Below are 20,347 nucleotides of genomic sequence, written 5' to 3'. Positions count from 1 at the left end.
TATTATTAAAAAAAAAAATGTTGATACCGATTTGAACTCGAGTTTTCACGGTGACAGACTGAACACCTTTGCACTCAGCCATTATGTACTTTTTTTAAAAAGGTAATTTTTTATGGATTTATAAAACTACAAATAAAATTATTGTTATTTACAAAAAACTGCAAACAAAATGCTATCATTTTCTATATTAAAAATTAATTTTTAAAAAGTTGGGTGCTAAGTTCATATAGATATACAAAATTAGTGTGTGTGTATGTAAAATGTGTGTGTGTAAAATTATGCTTCTATATAAAATCTTGAGCGGTTTATATTTTTAATGCTTATCATGTTTATTAGGTTAGTGATCATTTCAGATATCATATTAAGATAATAATAAAAGTCACTGCTATCCAAGCAAACACAGTATATAAATGTTATATACTTAAGCATGTTACATGTAACGTATATGTTAGTTGTAATTTCCCACTCATAGATGTAACATTTTTAATATTACATATATTACATTGTAGTTATATTGTCATTATATCCCAAGATAGCACTGACTTATCAATACATCAATGTGCTATTTGGTATATAATTACAATATAACTACAATGTAATATATGTTATATTAAAACGTTACATCTATAAGTGGGAAATTACAACTAACATGGATGTTACATGTAACGTACACGTTATATTACTTGTTATATTCCGTTTTATTATAGCAATGTAACAATTATATATCGGTGTTTGCTGGGATAGTACATTATATGTTTTTAATAATATAATTTTTTGTTTAACGAAATTAAAAGAAATAAATATTGTAGGCCAACTAAACGAGCAAAATTACATAAGATATAAAAGATTTATTAATAATTAAATTCTCATTCCATTAGAGAAACAATATACAACGTAAACGTTTCGACTGCACTATAGTCTTCTTCAATACATAAAACTCAAATATTAAAATACAAAGTTAACGATTCTTCGCTGATGAACAAATGGATAAGTAAGACGATTGGTCTGAGATTTCAAGTTTTGCGACATTTAATCATGATTATCGTTTTAACAAGTTCTTCTTCTCGAAATTTCAAGTTTGTGTTGCGAAGTCTAAATAACAAATGTCTCTTTTTGTTATTTGGACTTTAGAAAATTAATTTTTTGTTTAACTTTTTATTCTTTGCTATTATTTATATTAATTTATGTTAATTTATATTAATTTATAAATATTAATTTTGTAATTGATATTAATTAAATTAATTATGTTAATTAATTATTATTGAATTATCTATCTACTTTAAAATAATTAAAAATAATTATTTATTGAATATATATAATATATAAACTATATATTAAAGTCTAATCATTAATTATTTATATTCATTATTTACGTATGTTTTCTATTATTATCTATTACTCACACATGAACCTAACGAAAAAAGTACAAATCATACTAATATTTTCATATATATATATATATATATATATATAAATAATATATAATATATAATGTATATTTAAAATATTCATATAATATAATATAATATATATAAATTTTTTTTATATACATATATATATATAAAAAATTTATATATATTATATTAAATATGAATATTTATATATATTATATTATATATGAATATGTATATAATAAAAAATTATATATATATAATCTTTAATATATATATATATATATATATATATATATATATATAAAATAACATTTATTATATTTTTTACTTAAGAAATTTTATTTTATGTGTGTAATTTGTAAAATGTTTTTGGAAGATCAAGTAAGTATCGGAAAACTTACCAATTAATAGCGATAACGTCATCAATAAAATGATGAAACATTGATTTTTCACTACCATGATTGTACCTTATAAATTTTGTAAATGCTCCGCCCGAGTCTTTTTAAAGAAAATATGTCTTTTGTAATTTGACACTAAATTCAATTATATAGATTTTAATTATGTAATTAAATACGAACAAAACACGTTATTCATGCACATATGATATAAGCGTGTCTCTCTCTACGATATAACTGCCTCGAGGTAATCAACTGACTTTCCTCTCTCTAGCCTCTCCAATTCACTTTACACTTACACAATAACATGTATCCGAGCTCTGCCAGAGGTCACTACAGTAAACTTGAATGGTCAGCATTCAAAGTCATATTAAAAAGATGTCAGTTCTTGATCTTGAATCTAATTTTGTTAGATTCTTGAGAGAAATCTTGTCTCGCAAATTACGATTAAAAAGTATATAATACACGAATAAATATATAGATATATAAATAAAATACACGAATATTAATTATTTATAATATAATTTTTAATGTTTATATATATTTTATTTTATTCTACATTTAAAATATTTATTGAATCTAATATTTGTATTATAATGAATATGCACGATAAACACAAAATTACTGCAACACAAGAGTTTCGGCACCTCCTCTTCGTACAACTATGCCATCAGTCTGTTTGTTTTCTTCTGCACATTGAAGTTTGCATACAAAAATTCTGAAACATACGAATATTTGTATTACAGATGTATGGGAGACATTTAAAAATGGTATAAAATTTATAAAAATTTTATAGATTGCTTCTAATTTGATAATAAAGCTACTATTAACATTTGATTTCTAATTCACTAATTTATTTAAAAGTTATTGCAATTTAAATGTCCACTAGTTTTATATATAATCTTATGAAAATTCGTACTCTGATTGATTATATTACGTTAAAAATATCGAAAAAATAGTGCTATGAATTTTTAATTTTTTACATGTATTGTATATCTGGAACTTTAAAGAACAATGTTGCAAAATTACATTAACATTCACCAAAATATTTAGAAGAAAATAATAATAATTTGTTGAAATTCTGGTTTTTTTCCGATTTCTGAGCATTCGGTTGTGTGTTGTGTCAACGCTAAAAACAACTGAAAGCTAAGATATTAAACATAGCGATTTTCTATAAGATGAATAGCGTTAATACTTTTGTCTCCGATTGCATCTCCCATACATCTTTAAGTACATTAAGAATTATTACAAAATTTCGATAATATTAAAAAATTTATCTAAGATAAAGATTTAACTAAAGATTTTAGCCATTCATTTTTATTAGATGTATTTCAAAAATATAATTATACAGAGAGAGCAAAATTGATTCTATAGATATTATTATTTTATAATATATACATATATAGGGCTCTAAAAATGCCAAATCTGGTACAATAGCTTTAACATGTAAAAATAACAAGTAAAAAATATTTAATAAACATATATCCAAATTCGAACAATTTTGAAGTTATAGATATTAAAGTTACTTTTGTACGAAAACATAAATTGAAACAAATATTATTTTTAACATTCTTTATTTTGTTTAAAAGTTTATAAAAGATGCTCAAAAATTACTCTGTCGACTTCAACACATTTTTTAGCCCAAATTAATAAATTGTTTCAAGCTTTTTGAAAAATTGTTTTGCAAATAATACCAATTTCTTTTCTTATAAAAACAATTTTAATATATTGTACTATAACTTCGAAATCATTTGGATTCGGAGATATATTTATTAGATTCTTCATATACTAAAGTTGTTATATCAAGTTTGTCATTAAGTTCAGAGATACCCTGCCCAGCAAACACAATATATATTAATGTTATATACTCAAGCATGTTACATGTAACGTATATGTTAGTTGTAATTTCCCACACTCATAGATGTAACATTTTTAATATTACATATATTACATTGTAGTTATATTGTCATTATATCCCAAGATAGCACTGACTTATCAATACATCAATGTGCTATTTGGTATATAATTACAATATAACTACAATGTAATATATGTTATATTAAAATGTTACATCTATGAGTGGGAAATTACAACTAACATGGATGTTACATGTAACATACACGTTATATTACCTGTTATATTCCGTTTTATTATAGCAATGTAACAATTATATATCGGTGTTTGCTGGGTGTATATATACATATGTATACATATATGTATGTACATATATGTACATATATAAGTATAATGGTCTCCTTTATATTTCTTCTCTTGTACGTGTTTTACAAAAAAATTCTGACACAAAAGTTGTTTGACTTTAAAGGAAACATAAGACAGCAATATCAATTTGTTTACAAATATAGCGTCACTTTCGAGAATCATTACTTTTTTTTTAATAAAAATAGATTTTTTAAACAAAAGTTGTAAATCTCATTGAGGTACGTAAATTCAATTATTATATTACATGTATTATATTATACAGGGTGTTCACATTAAGTCTGCACATGCCCACCTCCTATGTTTCGGAAACGACTCAAAATTATAAAAAACCACAAAATACATGTTTAATTATTTCGAGGAGCTACTCTTTTAAGGAGGTTGCAAAAGTTGTTATCCCAAAGAGATAACCCAGGAGAACCTGAACTTAAACATTTCTAATGGAACCTCCTATATTGTACTATACCGTTTGAAAGGGCATAAAAAAGAAAATTTTTGACATAAATTGGAGGTTGATACGTTGACTCGTTTAGGAGGTTGATACGTTGAGTTGTTTAGGGTCAAAGTTCGAAAAAGGCCAGTTTCAGAAAATATTTACTACCACATAGAAAACCTTAAAAAAACGTTTGAGGTATGAAAATGTTCGTCTTTTTAAGTTCTTTCCATAAAAAATTTAAATTTGATCTTGAGGTTTTTTCAATTTGAAAAAGAAGTCCATGAAAGACATAGATTTAACAAATTGCTTGGATTTTTTCGAACTGAAAAATTTCAAATCTAAATTTTTTTATAAAAAAAGAGTTAAAAATAAAAAACGAACAAGACAAACACTTTCACAATACACAAATTACTTGATACAATATCAAGTGCTTAAAATAATCTCGAATCTAAAATTTGTTCTATAATATGCACAAATAAGGAAAACTAAGTGTGAACTGGACTGGATATTTGTTTACAACTTTATAATAAAATGCATTTCTAGCCAAAAACTTCATGTAACTTTTTCTCTTATTTCCACTTGTGATTGAATATAATGAATATGCAGTTTGTCGAATAATCAGAGCACCCTGTATACTATATATTGTGTATACGTATGCGTATGTGTACATATAATTTTACTTACGATATAATATTTTTCCATTGTTGCGTTTGATTTTCATATTGTATAATGTATTCCTTTATTTTCTCTTGTTCCTTATTTAGATTTTTTAAAGTCTCTTCTTCCTGCATAATAGCTTTCTGTAATTCCTGTTTTAATGCTTGTTCTGCGTTGTTAAAACCAAAATTAGACTAAAATAAATAAAAGATTATATACATCACGCTTTAGTGCAAGCAGTTCAATAAGTTTTATTGAAGATAATCATAAATATTGCTTATTTAAAAACATTTATATTACCTCTGTTTCACTACGTAATTTTTCTTCAGTAATCTTCATTTTTGTAATTTTCTGTTGTAGTTTTTGCTTCTGTTCGTTATTCTGCAATACAATGGTAATTATTTTATTAGGTATAAATATTATATACAACTGATATAAAAATTACCTTTAACAATTTGTCTTTCAACTGTTTAGTTTCAGATAATAAATCGCTCGTCGTATTTTTCATATTTGTTTCTACTGTATTATGACTTTTGTATGCTTTATGGTATCTTTCATCAGTTTCACGCGCTGTTTGTCGCAATGTCTTGGTATCTACGACATACATACATCGTATATATATATATATTAATTGATGAAAGGCTCGTATAAATTAACGAAATTAAAAGAAATAAATATAGTAAGCCAACTAAACGAGCAAAATTACAAGATATAAAGATTTATTAATAATTAAATTCTCATTCCATTAGAGAAACAATATACAACGTAAACGTTTCAACTGCACTACAATCTTCTTCAATACATAAAACTCAAATATTAAAATACAAAGTTAACGATTCTTCGCTGATAAACAATGAATACCTGTAAGATGATTGGTCTGAGATTTCAAGTTTTGCGACATTTAATCATGATTATCGTTTTAACAAGTTCTTCTTCTCGAAATTTCAAGTTTGTGTTGCGAAGTCTAAATAACAAATGTCCCTTTTTGTTATTTGGACTTTAGAAAATTAATTTTTTGTTTAACTTTTTATTCTTTGCCATCATTTATATTAATTTATGTCAATTTATATTAATTTATAAATATTAATTTTGTAATTGATATTAATTAAATTAATTATGTTAATTAATTATTATTGAATTATCTATCTATACTTTAAAATAATTAAAAATAATTATTTATTGAATATACAGGGTGTCCCATAATTCGCGAATCACTGCGAATGGGCAGATAGAGCGTGTTAAACTGAATAGAAAAGTCCTGTATCATTTTGCGATATTCGCAATAATTATTGAGTTATTAACTAAAATATCTAAACGAATGAGCGGGTAGAAAGCGGTAGGCCGGACTCGGTGTGCATGTCGGATGACTTATTTGTTATATGCCGCTTAGTATCAAAAAGTATCATCTTACTTTTCGGCGCCACTACATTGGTCGCCGCTCGCTACATGACGCCGCCTCTCGATCAAATAATGCTTTCTACCTGCTTATTCGTTTAGATATTTTAATAAATAACTCAATAATTATTGCAAATATCGCAAAATGATACAGGACTTTTCTATTCAGTTTAACACGCTCTATCTGCCCATTCGCGGTAGTTCGCGAATTATGGGACACCCTGTATATAATATATAAACTATATATTAAAGTCTAATCATTAATTATTTATATTCATTATGTGCGTATGTTTTCTATTATTATCTATTACTCACACATGAACCTAACGAAAAAAGTACAAATCATACTAATCTTTTCATATATATATATGAAAAGATTAGTATGATTTGTACTATATATATATATATGAAAAGATTAGTATGATTTGTACTTTTTTCGTTAGGTTCATGTGTGAGTAATAGATAATAATAGAAAACATACGTACATAATGAATATAAATAATTAATGATTAGGCTTTAATATATAGTTTATATATTATATACAGGGTGTCCCATAATTCGCGAACCACCGCGAATGGGATATATATATATACATATATATAATATATAATATATAATGTATATTTAAAATATTCATATATAATATAATACTCGTATATATATAAATTTTTTATATATATATGTATATGAAAAAAATTAGTATTATAGTAATTAGTTATATAATTAGTGATATATATATATATATATATATATATATATATATGATACAATGTAATATATGTAATATTAAAAATGTTACATCTATGAATGGGAAATTACAACTAACATTTACGTTACATGTAACATGCTTGAGTATATAACATTTATATACTGTGTTTGCTGGGTTATGTCTAAAAAGATTATACATCGATTATCCTCTTTTTCTAATGTAAATTTTAGTCTAGCGTTATAATTGTTGAATTCATTCAAAACGTATGTAATATTGTCAACGGAAGTGCATAAAATAATATCATCTACATAACGAAAATAGAAAGTCAGTTCGCAATTTAAATTACCAGATACCAATGTTTCCAAGTCCTGCATGACTATATCGGCAATGATCGGAGAAAGTGGGGAGCCCATAGGAGTCCCATAAATTTGTTTGTAAGTTATGTTATTGAAAGTAAAAAATGTAGAAGTTAATATAAATTTTATCATATCATAAAAGGCTAATATCTGAAATGATCCATATTAAAGAACAGAAAAATGGAATTAATTTAAACAAAGACACTGAATTGCTCGACAGTAGTTATTTTGACATACTTAAAAAATTAGCTGAATCATAGTTTAGAAAAACATTGGTAATAAATATATACATCACGCTCTCTACCTTAACATTTGTTATTTAGACTTCGCAACACACATTTGAAATTTCGAGAAGAACTTGTTAAAACGATAATGTAAGTTTAAAATTTTTCAATTTTTTTCTGATATTAATTAATTCGCGTAAAATCTCCACAGCATGATTAAATGTCGCAAAACTTGGAATCTCAGATTAATCGTCTTACTTATCCATTGTTCATCAGCGAAGAATCGTTAACTTTGTATTTTAATATTTGAGTTTATGTATTGAAGAAGACTGTAGTGCAGTCGAAACGTTTACGTTGTATATTGTTTCTCTAATGGAATGAGAATTTAATTATTAATAAATCTTTATATGTTGTAATTTTGCTCGTTTAGTTGGCCTACAATATTTATTTCTTTTAATTTTGTTATATATATATATCCATATAACATATATGTATTGTATATACATATATACAGAATATCTCTAAAGTCCGACCCGGGGTCTTTATCATGGAAATGGCTTAAATACGAAAAAATGTTTTAAATAAAAGTTGTAGGGTTTCAAAAGGGATATAAGATAGTGCCATTGAATTGACCTTGAATAGTTATTTGAAGGTCACGTGAATGTCACATTGAATTTCTTAAATGGAACTACCTATATTTTATTGCACATTCTTGTACGTTATCTCAAGAGCTTTCCGAAACCCTAATTTTTTTCATCAGGTACTTTTTGAGTTATAAAGGTTTGTAGTTAACAATTTGTTGACAATGTAAAACATCTTGTAAAATATTCAATTTTCAATAATCATATTTTAATACTTTTTTGCACGGAATAATGAGACCAAATGGTGTAAAAAAATATATAGTTGCTTATAAAAAATTTATGCAACTGCATGTTGAATATTCCATAATTTTTTTAAAAACAATTATCTGTTTCTTTATACCAGTGTGTATGTATGGATGTGAGTGTGGGTGTGTGTGTGCGCGCGCGCGCTCATTGTCAGCTTCAGTTGTGTGTGAAAGACTATTTAGTTTTGCCACAATATTTAACATTGTAAAATTCAATCGCCTGACAAATGACAATTTTGAAAAAAGTATTGTCAAAGCAAACTGTATCTTTAAGAGCACAAAAAAAATAAAAAACACTTGATCGTATAATAGAAAAATCACAATTATTAAACTAATCTTATTAAAGAAATATTTTATTCATTTCTTTTCTTCTGTATGTAATTGATACTTTACGCTTAATTATTAATTAATTAAATCATCAATAAACATCTGAGTACCTAGTGATGAAAAAGTAATTTAAAAAATCAATCAACAACTAAAAGGCAATAAGAGCTAATTAAATTCTATCAATTAGTAATTTATTTGTGAAATGATGTATAATATAAATATTAAATATCATTATAGTATATAATACATTATATATACGATTGGTACCATAAAAAAACGTTTTCTGGTAGATATCTGAATTTTCTTTCTCAACATCCGATGAGTCAAAAAAGAGGTACAATAATGGGACTGGTTGATCGAGCCTTTTTATTGTCAGTTCCAGAATTTCATAAGAAAAATTTAGAGTTAGCAATTAATTTATTACTTGAAAATAATTATCCTCTGAAATTAATTTTTGACACAATGAACCATAGACTAAAATATTTAATTGAACAACGTAATAATCTTATAAAAAATAATGACCACATTGAAAAAGTCTCGTATTTCTGCATCCCATTCTTACCGACGCTTAGTGAACAATACAGAAACATCGTTAAAGACATGAACGTTAAACTCTCTTTTTACAGTCTTAACAAATTGAATAAATACATAAAAGTACACAAAGATTCTATTCCTAAGTGTTCAAACACCAATGTGATATATAAAATAGATTGTAAAGAGTGTAATGCGTCGTATGTTGGTCAGACTAGTAGGAAATTATCTACTAGAATATCTGAACATCGATCTAATATACACAGGAATGTAAAAAAATCTGTAATCACTGACCATAGATTAAAATATAATCATGAATTTTGTTGGGACAATGTAAAAATACGTGATAAAGAATCACAATATAACAAAAGATTGATTTCAGAAATGATATTTATAAAAAGGCAAAATAACAGCCTCAATTTAAAAACAGATATTGATGGCTTGCTAGTAATTTATGACGATATTATACATAGACTACCTAAAATTTGAAAGTTAAAAAACATAAACAACGAACTATTTTTCTCACTTTGCGGCCATCTTTTTGAGAGTTTAGAACCATTCGTTATAGCAAGCTTGAGCAATCAACATCTTCAGCCTTCACATCAAAGATTTCATCTCACTTGATTTAACTGTAAGTCTATTTTTTATTTTTATTTATCTGCATTGTTAATTTTCGTACATAATGATTTTATAGACATATTAACAATGGCAGTTATCGAGATTCGCAACCGACTTCCTAACAGAACAATTAGTGAGAGATCCGTTTTGCGACAATCACATATAATGACGTTTTGAAGAATAGTTTATATATAAATAATGCTCATGCTTCACAAATGCGTTGTTTTCGCTTAATTAAAATAAAATATCTTGACTCTGTATAGTTTTAGTATAATGACATTTATAAGTAATTTATTGTTAAATTTTATTAACCTCTAATTTTTAATTGTATGCGCTGAAGAAGGTTGGAAAAGACAACCGAAACGTTCAAACGAATTTATTTCCGTCTGATATTTAATATTTATGTTATACATCATTTCACAAATAAATTACTAATTGATAGAATTTAATTAGCTCTTATTGCCTTTTAGTTGTTGATTAATTTATTAAAGAGCTGTTACAAATTATATTAATTTAAAAAATATTGGATCTGATTATGTAGATGTAGTAACCAAATAATTTTCGACTTTGATTACTGATTAATCGAGTAATCAAGTAACTTTCGACTTTGAATACTGATTGATGCGTATCAACTTTCGTATCATACGCGTTTAAGTACACACGAGCGAATCGAAGCGAGCCCAACTGTGCCAAATCATGGCTCCCTCCCTTTTGCCTACCTGACCAGGACTCGCAAAACGGAGCAGGTCTATCATCTTTCGTATCGAGCTGGCGACGTGTTAACACGACGTGCTACAATAAAGTCACTTTTCTCCAATCGTGCAGTGTTAGATTAATAGTACAAGTACCACCTAGTCCCTGTCCCAAAGAATTATGAGAAAATAACAGCTGGCGACGAAGATTTAAAATAAGATTTTAAAAGAAAAGTTCTTTTTTCTTCTCTCTCTCCTCTCCGTGTACTTGTGGCAGTTCAAAATATGTCGAGGATAACACGCAGCCAGATACAAGAAGTAAGAAGAATATAAGATCTTTTCAAGATGTCAACCATGGATGATCGCGAGGACAAAGTCCGGAGCAAGAAACAAGCCTCTGCCGAGGGATAGCAGTCAGCCCGCTTCAAATCGACATGTTCGATCCAGGACGGCAGCCGTGGAGTAGATAGTTGCAGCGACTAGAAGGTACCTTTCGAGTGTTCCAAATTCGAGGGGAGACAGATCGAGTAGCATATTTATTGCATATTATTGGGAGCGGAGGTATTTGGAATCCTTTGCGACCGATTGGACACCTTGGACCCATATGCAAAAACATACGGTATGTTACTCAATAAATTAAAAGAATTTTACGAACCGGAACTATTAGAGATTGCAGAAATATATACATATTCCGGAAGAGAATGCAGCGCGCAGAAGAAAGCGCGCAAAAGTATATGGCGGTCCTACAAAAACTAGCGTTACACTGCAAATTTGAAGAATATCTACAAATAGAATTGGGAAATCAATTCGTTTTTGGATAGAAAAACCAAAGGATCCGATCCAGACATTTAGAGACGTTAAACTGACCAGAGAAATAGCATTAAAAATTGCATGTGGGATGGAACTGACAGAGAAAGGAGTCAACAAATTGAAGGAGGAAAGCCTAGTGGAAGCAGCGGTAGACATGGTTGGAACGCAAATAAAACATAAGTTGAAAGGTCGTGACGAAAAAAAAGAACACAAAGGCAATCAACAGAGAGCAAGAAAGAACAATCCACAACAGGCAAACCGTTCCAAGTTTCCAAAATATAATAACAGTTATAAGCGCGTACATTCCAGGGGTAACAATATTATATGTTTCAGGTGTGGACTGGCTCATTATGCCAGCAACTGTACCCTTCCTCGGACAATAAAATGTAGAAGATGTGGAAGCTTCAGATATTTACAAAAAGTGTATAAAAAAAGGATCAAGCATACATATTAGAAGAAGTTTGCAACGTGTTGGAACATGAAGAGTACCTCGAGCACAGAGCGAAATTTACGATATACTTACGAATCTAGAACCGGAACGTTATTTTCGATGTAAATTGCGGCTCAGCGGTTACAGTGTAAGCAAAAAATGGTTTAGGAAAACATTTCTGAAGTTAACGTTGTGTAAGACTCACGGTGTAAAAATTACGGTCATACTGTAAAACAAATTTCGTGCCTCGGGTTCATAAGAGTAAAAGTTAAAGATGTAGATCAAATTAAAGTATTAAATATGTATGTCGTGAGATAGGATAGAGATCCTCTGTTGGGCAAAGAGTGAATATATCAATTAAAAACATTAGCTAAAGTTAAAAATATAAATAAGTATAACAATATATTAAGCAAGGAATTTGTTCACATTCAGAATTATAAAGCAGAATTTAAAGCAGAAGTTAAAGCTGGATACAAAGCCGGTATTCACTAAAAACCGTACAGTACCTCTTAGAATTTTGGAAAAGGTTGAAAAAGAATTAGAGTGGGAATTTTTAAAAAAGTGGAATCGTTGAGATGGGTCACGCCTATCGTGCCCGTTTTAAAGAAAGACGGCGGGATTAGAATTTGCAGTGATTTCAACACTACGGTAAATCCAGCATTAATAATTAATGAATATCCACTGCCTACAATAGAGGAATTATTTGCGTCAATGGCGGAAAACATGATTTTTTCGAAAATCGATTTAAAACAGGCGTATTTACAATTACCAGTCGCACAAGCGGATAAAAAAATATTAACCTTAAATATTCATAAGGGATTACTTAGATGTAATATAGATTAATGTACGGAGTGGCGTCTGCGCCCGTTATATGGCGAAGAACGATGGAGAGTATATTAGAAGGAATACCTGAAGTAGCGGTATTTTTAGACAACATTAGAGTCGCGAGAAAAAATTTTGAACAACATTTAGAGAGACTAGAGCAGTTTTGCGGTGGTTATCAGAGCACAACATACGGATAAATTTAAACAAATGTGCTTTATTTAAGGACGAAATTACATATTGCGAGTATGTAATTTTGTCCTTAAAGAAAGCACAATTAGTAAAAAAGGAATTTCAAGAGAATCTAAGAAAATAGAAGCCGTACAAAAAATGCCGAGACCTACAAACGTTACAGAATTACGAGCGCTTCTTGGCTTAATTTAAAATTACTATGGACGATTTATAAAAAATTAAAGTACAATATTTTATATCCTTTGAATAATTTATTAAAGAAAAACAAAGTTTTCAAGTGGTTAAAAAAATGCGAGAATCCGTTTTACAAAGTTAAATTAGAATTCGGAAACGAAAAGATATTAATCTCCTTTAATCCAAAATCGCCTTAATACTTGCCGTAGACGCTAGTCCGTACGAAGTCGGAGCCGTTCTTTCACATCGATACTTCGATAGTACTGAACGTGTGATTCAGTATGCGTCAAACTCTTTAACAGAAACTCAAAAGAAATACGCGCAAATTGATAAAGAGGCGTTAGCGATTATATTCGGTTAAAAAGTTCCATCAATTCCTGTATGGAAATCGATTCATCCTATTAACAGATCATAAACTCCTTGCGCAAATTTTCAGTTTGCAAAAAAATTTCCTGCCGTACAATGCTATGCGCATGCAGCACTATGCAGTTTTCTTACAAGCATTTAATTTTGATATCAAATACCGTAAGTCAGCAGAGCATGGAAACGTAAACAGTCTATCTCGATTACCTATGCCGGAGAAAAGCCCAGGGAAGTACGATACAATTGATATATTTCAAATCGAAAATTTAGAAACATACCGGTAATTGCAAAAAAAATCCGAGAAGAAACGAGCAAGGATAAAATACTAACAGCAATTCAAAAAGCGCTGGTGAAAGGTAAAAGACTTAAATCATTAGGCTATAACGATGGGAAATTCGCATTACAAGATAATATAATTTTTAAAAGAGAAAGAGTAGTGATTTCGGAAACGTTAAGAAGGAAAGTTTTGAACGAATTGCACTCCGGTCATTTTGGCATCGTCCAAATGAAACAAAGTCGAAATTTTTGTTGGTAGCCAAAGATCGACAAGGATATTGAAGACGTAACTAAAAATTGTAAAGCATGTACAACGTTTTAGCAATAATTCTAGAAAAATAAAACACCATTAGGAAGCGGCATTTGAACAAATCCACATAGATTTTGCAGGTCCCTTTATAAAACATATGTTCTTTGTATTAGTAGACACCTATACAAAATGGGCAGAGGTGCACTTAAAAAAAATATGTATGCCCGTACAAAACACGATAAATAAATGTACAAAAATATTCACCACGTTCGGTTTACTGCGAACCTTAGTTTTAGATAATGGCAGAACCTTTATATCTGCAGAGAATTTAAAACATTTTTAAAGAATAACGATATTCATCATAAATGTACGGTCCCGTATCAACCAGCCACAAACAATTTAGCAGAGCGTTTCGTTCAGACATTTAAAAAAGCGTTACGCAAATCAAATGAAACTTGTAAGAACATCAGAACTAATCTGCAAAAAGTGCTCTTTCAATACCATGGACGTAGGAAGTATCTGGACGGAGCCTTTGCCAGAGGGGTTGAAGCCTAAGGGGTGAAGGAAATGAAAACTAATTTCACGGAATTCAACAACCAAGATAACAGCTGGTAAAGGCGGTTCATGGTTATTTTCACGTTATTTTTCACGTTTTTGCGTAATAACACGGTATATTGCGCAACAATACAATAAATTATAATTACACCGATTCACACACTACCTAGTCGTCGTTAGGGTTATCCAGTCTTTTCTAGAGAAATGGCTGGAAAGGAGCTCGGGTAAGATGCCCGTATGGCGCAGATGTTTACAGTACACAGATGTTTTGGCGAATACCTGTGTCATATTGTCAAGAAACGCATGGCGAGATGTCATCACTGTGAAGAAGAAAACCATGACATGGCGCACATATCCCAGCAAACACAGTATATAAATGTTATATACTCAAGCATGTTACATGTAACGTATATGTTAGTTGTAATTTCCCACTTATAGATGTAACATTTTTAATATTACATATATTACATTGTAGTTATATTGTCATTATATTTCAAGATAACACTGACTTATCAATACATCTGCTATTTGGTATATAATTACAATATAACTACAATGTAATATATGTTATATTAAAATGTTACATCTATGAGTGGGAAATTACAACTAACATGGATGTTACATGTAACGTACACGTTATATTACCTGTTATATTCCGTTTTATTATAGCAATGTAACAATTATATATCGGTGTTTGCTGGGATCTTTGCTCACTGCCAAGCGTGGCAGGACCAGCGCCGTACTCTGGTCAACATTATCGGAGATCAATGGGAAATATTTAAAAACGACCGACTGGTTATTAGTGGTGATATTCATTTGTTAGTACAGCAACGTTTCGACCACAAGTTGGGTCCTCTTCAGGTTGATGTTGATGTAGAAAGTGTCCACCATGAAGCGACCAAATAACGAATAAAACTTCGGTCGTCACTTTACATGTGCACCCCAACAAGTTACAACATTAACATCCAGTTACAAGTTAACTGGAGGGGGGGAGGGTGTACATGTGAAGTGACGACCGAAGTTTTATTCGTTATTTGGTCGCTTCATGGTGGACACTTTCTACATCAATATCAGCCTGAAGAGGACCCAATTTGTGGTCGAAACGTTGCTGTACTAACAAATGAACATCATCACTAATATATATATATATATATATATATATAGTCGGTCGTTTTTAAATATTTCCCATTGATTAAATCTTACTGGCATTCAGCTTTTTTACTTTGATTATCGGAGATCTCTCGCTCCCTGTTATTGTTGCAGAAATAAGAAGCGAGAAAATATGGAAAGCCGTCGCCTCTTTCTGTGAAACAGTTATGTTACGGAAGGAGGCAAAAAAGTGGAAAGGACAGGATGTCACGTCTCAGAGAAGTAAAGCACGGAGAGACGTGATTACGTCGACAAGAATGCTCAAGAATTGGTTCACCTTTATGCACCATCTGACATATCCGAGGAGAAGAGGGTGAGCATCTTAAAAGGTAAGGCCACCTTGACACCTCAAATTTTATTGAAAATTTTTTTCTATTAAAAATACACTGTGCAAATAAAAAATTTGTTTGGGCGTTTATTAATACTACATTCAAGAATATAAAAAATATTTTTTAAAGTTTTTAATATAAATATTAAGCGCGTGACGGCCATTTTTTGTACATAAAACGGTGTGCACGATTACTCCGCAGTGGTGAGGCTTGGAACAAAAAACCAAAAATATTTATTTTCTACATGATGAAAACTAGTAGCGTACGTAGGATTTTTGCAAAATCTTAAAAATTTTCACCGCTATCGCTTTTTTTCAAATCTTTTATTCAAATTTTTTAAGCGAAAAATGACTTTTTTCAAATTGTAGTCATTTTAATAAAAATGCATATTTCTCAAAACGGCTACGTACGCTACTAGTTTTCATCATGTAGAAAATAAATATTTTTGATTTTTTGTTCCAGGCCTCACCACTGCGGAGTAATCGTGCACGCCGTTTTGCATGCCGAGCAAAAAACCATGTACAAAAAATGGCGCTGCTAAGTTTCAAAATTACAATGCACCTTAAAGTAACATTAATTAATTTAAACACAAAACATATTTTAACTGTAATGAGTTTAAAAGTAACAATTTAATTTTAATATTGTTAGAATATTATTTAGCAGCGCTCCCAGTTTTTTTAACTAAAATTTTTTTATTTCTTTTTCACATGGCGCATGGACTTGGCATCTTGTTTATCTTTTTTTTTTAAAGATAAGTTTTTTTATGGTACGATTCTACATTTGCAAATTTAAATTTTTACTGATTCATTATACGACTCTATATATGTCTGCAACTTTAATTTTCCACTGGTACAAGTTTCTACTTTCACTTGGCGCAATTTTTTTTTATTTCATTACTTTTGTTACGATTGTACATGGGTTTATAATCGATAATTTTTCATACAATTCTATTGTACATGGGTTTGCAATGTAGGATTCTACATAAGTTTGCAATGGATAATTTTTAATACAATTCTACATGGGTTTGCAATGGTTAATTTTTCATAGGATTCTACATGAGTTTGCAATGGTTAATTTTTCATAGGATTCTACATAGGTTTGCAATGGGTACGATTCTACATGGGTTTGCAATGGTTAATTTTGCCTAGGATTCTACATGGGTTTGCAATGATTAATTTTTCATAGGATTCTACATGGGTTTGCAATAGGATAGGATTCTACATGGGTTTGCAATGGATAATTTTTGTTAATGGCGTGCCCTTAACTGGTCGCCTTTTTTTACCTTTTTTTAAAGGTGAGTTTTTAGAGATTATATCATTCATTTTTGTATATTTTTATGACCGGAATAGAACAATTATTAAACATGTTTATCTAAACTTCTTTGCTTAAAATGATGTGTACAATCATATCCTAGAATCCTGATCATTCCTCCTAAAGCACCCTATTTATATAAATTTACCCATATGTGTGTGTGTGTGTGTGTGCTAATGTCGAGCATTTTTTATACATTTTCTATTAAATTTAGATAAAAGTTGCAGGATTTCGAAAAAGAAAAAGTTGACACTTTTTCCTAAACGGCGATTTTCAAGGTTATTTAAAGGTCACTTATATTTTCAAAATAGAATTACCTTAATTTTTCTCATATAAATCGATTCCTCGCAATATTTACTATAAAAAGTTGTAAAGGTATAATTTTTACATAATCTTACATAAACTTCGAAATATTACAAATATTTTATTTTATGAAATATTTCAGTTTATGTAAAATTATGTTAACTATCTTTTAAATTATTCACTTTTAGCCATCTTACCCTTACAACCTTTTATAGTGAATATTGCAACAAATTGGTTTATATATATAATATATATATAACATCAGTTATTATTAATTGATGTTTACATTTATTTTTAGACTTACTAGAGCTCAAATGCTCCACATTTTTTGCAAAAACTGTTTATTCTACAGATTTCAAATATGCTTTTAAATGATGATTGAATATTTCCTTTTTTTAATTATTTTTATTATTATTTTTCAATCTCAATCAACTTCTATAACTTTATGCCAGCACGATACAAATACATGTGTCTTTATTTTTTTTATTATTTTCATTATTATTTTTCAATCTCAATCAACTTCTATAACCTTATGCCAGCAGGATACAAATACATGTATGTCTTTATTATTGTATCAACTCTTGTCTTTTCCATGTACCCATACAGCACAGATTATTGCAATTATATTGTAGCAACGTTGCAATGTTGCAAGTTGCAATGCAACATTATAAAGACATTGCAGAAATATAGGTGCACAAAATTCCAGCACACTTGTAGCAACATGACATTAATATTTCGGAAATATTGCATGTAATCCAAATTCTATTATTTATATATTGTAATATATATAAATTAACTACAACGTATTTTCATTAATGATTTATTTACATGTATATATACCTGTATATGCAACATTAGATTATGGTTGCAATAACAATGCATTATTGCAAATTCATAACATTGCAATATTGTTGTAATATTTTGTTGCAATCTTCCAAAAAGCGGACATTTTAACATTGCTGCAATTCAACAGCAATGATGTAGCAACATTTTGCAGTGAATTTGCAATATTGCAATATTGCGGTGAAAGATTGTTGTAATGTTTTTGCAATCTATCGGTGCTGTATGGGTAACCATGTCTTCATAGTTTGAATTATCCCTTCATCTTCTCAATCTTTCGCAGAGATTTAATTAATTAAATACACTTCACACGAAATAAAGTTTGCTGGAAGATATACAGCAAACGATAACTGTAAAAACATGATTACGTGGAAAGAACAAGAGTTGGTACAGTAAAGGCAAGTAAGTAAGTACATGTAATGTATCGTATTGGCATAACGCTATATCCGCGGAGCAGATAATGTGGCTGTAGAGGTAGTCTGCAGTGCAGCTAATGTGGACGTAAATGTTGATTGAGATAATTGTCTAATATAAAATAGAATTTAAAATTTTAGTTTAAAAAGCTGTTGCATATATAAATAAAGTTTATTTTTTCTAAATTTGGAATATGTTTAATTAATTAATTTTTTAAGTCTATGTTTAATAAATTTTTTAAGTCTGTATTCAATAATTTTATTCATTTGATAAATACATGTATGTCTTTATTTTGATATGTTTAATATAATTAGATGTTTAATATGTTTAATATAATTCATTATTAATTAGATATGTAAACTATAAATTCATATATAATATTTGAAAATATATGTGAATATTTAAATTTTTATCTTCTCCTTCCTCTCCTTCAATCTCTTTAATATATCAATATGTGTATGTGTGTACACGCGCGCACATTTGTACGTATTTATTTAATTATTGGATAGTTGAGAGTACTTAATTGATAAAAAATTAAGACAATAATAATCCTTGTTTTTTTTTCTTATTATTTACTCAGATTTTTTTGTCTATCTTATAAGATAAACACTTTAGAGATTGAATATTTCAAGTAAATTGTAAGTAAATTTCACATTAATACATATAGATGTTTAATCATGAATGTACTAAATAAGTACACAAGACGAACAGTGAGTGAGTGAGTGAGAATGAGAGAGTGTGTGTGTGTGTGTGCGTGTGTGTGTGAGAAAGAGAGAGAGAGAGAGAGAGAGAGAGAGTTAGCCAACATAACCCCGCACGCTGCCGATCATGAATGTACTAAATAAGTACACAAGACGAACAGTGAGTGAGTGAGTGAGAATGAGAGAGTGTGTGTGTGTGTGCGTGTGTGTGTGAGAAAGAGAGAGAGAGAGAGAGAGAGAGAGAGAGAGAGAGAGAGAGAGAGAGAGAGAGAGAGAGAGAGAGTTAGCCAACATAACCCCGCACGCTGCCGATATGGCGGAGCGTCACTATCGCCATCTGTTGTAAAACGTGCGAGATGGACAAAATTACCACTACATGCATCTTGCATGTGTTGTGTACGTGTGATATATGTGTACGCATGTGTTGTATACGTGTGAATACGTGTAGCACGATACTACTATGTATGCGTGGTCGATGATGATAATGATGATGATAATGATGATAATGATGACGGGGACGTTTCTTAATAGAAATTTTTCATATTTCGACTTTGCATTTATATATCTCTGCTTACAAATCACGTAGAGCAG

The 20,347-nt window shown here is 29.3% G+C and overlaps 2 protein-coding genes across 4 annotated transcripts in view; both read right to left on the bottom strand.

The window, feature by feature from the left end:
* LOC114931290 (endoribonuclease Arlr-like) overlaps positions 1-2,067 on the bottom strand; it is a 69,147-nt gene extending 67,080 nt beyond the window's left edge. For 2 of the 3 annotated variants that reach the window (XM_085490056.1, XM_085490058.1), the window contains exon 1: positions 1,796-2,066. In XM_085490056.1, the coding sequence (XP_085346182.1) occupies positions 1,796-1,853 (58 nt within the window). In that variant the 5' untranslated portion in view covers positions 1,854-2,066. Of the gene's footprint in view, positions 1-1,795 lie in introns of all 3 variants that reach the window. The other variant, XM_085490057.1, reaches the window with a different exon arrangement.
* Positions 2,068-2,298: 231 nt separating this feature from the next.
* LOC114931294 (intraflagellar transport protein 81 homolog) overlaps positions 2,299-20,347 on the bottom strand; it is a 30,917-nt gene continuing 12,868 nt past the window's right edge. The window contains exons 10-13 of the mRNA XM_029303272.2: positions 5,545-5,693; positions 5,400-5,480; positions 5,127-5,293; positions 2,299-2,507 (exon numbers count right to left, since the gene is read on the bottom strand). Of these exons, the coding sequence (XP_029159105.1) occupies positions 2,411-2,507; positions 5,127-5,293; positions 5,400-5,480; positions 5,545-5,693 (494 nt within the window). The 3' untranslated portion in view covers positions 2,299-2,410. The remainder of the gene's footprint in view (positions 2,508-5,126; positions 5,294-5,399; positions 5,481-5,544; positions 5,694-20,347) is intronic.

The sequence above is a fragment of the Nylanderia fulva genome, unplaced genomic scaffold (assembly GCF_048542155.1).
Source record: "Nylanderia fulva isolate GAGA-0341 unplaced genomic scaffold, ASM4854215v1 Scaffold95, whole genome shotgun sequence".
In the NCBI taxonomy this organism is placed as follows: domain Eukaryota; kingdom Metazoa; phylum Arthropoda; class Insecta; order Hymenoptera; family Formicidae; genus Nylanderia; species Nylanderia fulva.
Note: the sequence above shows the minus strand (reverse complement) of the source record. Positions and strands in the feature narration are given on the sequence as shown.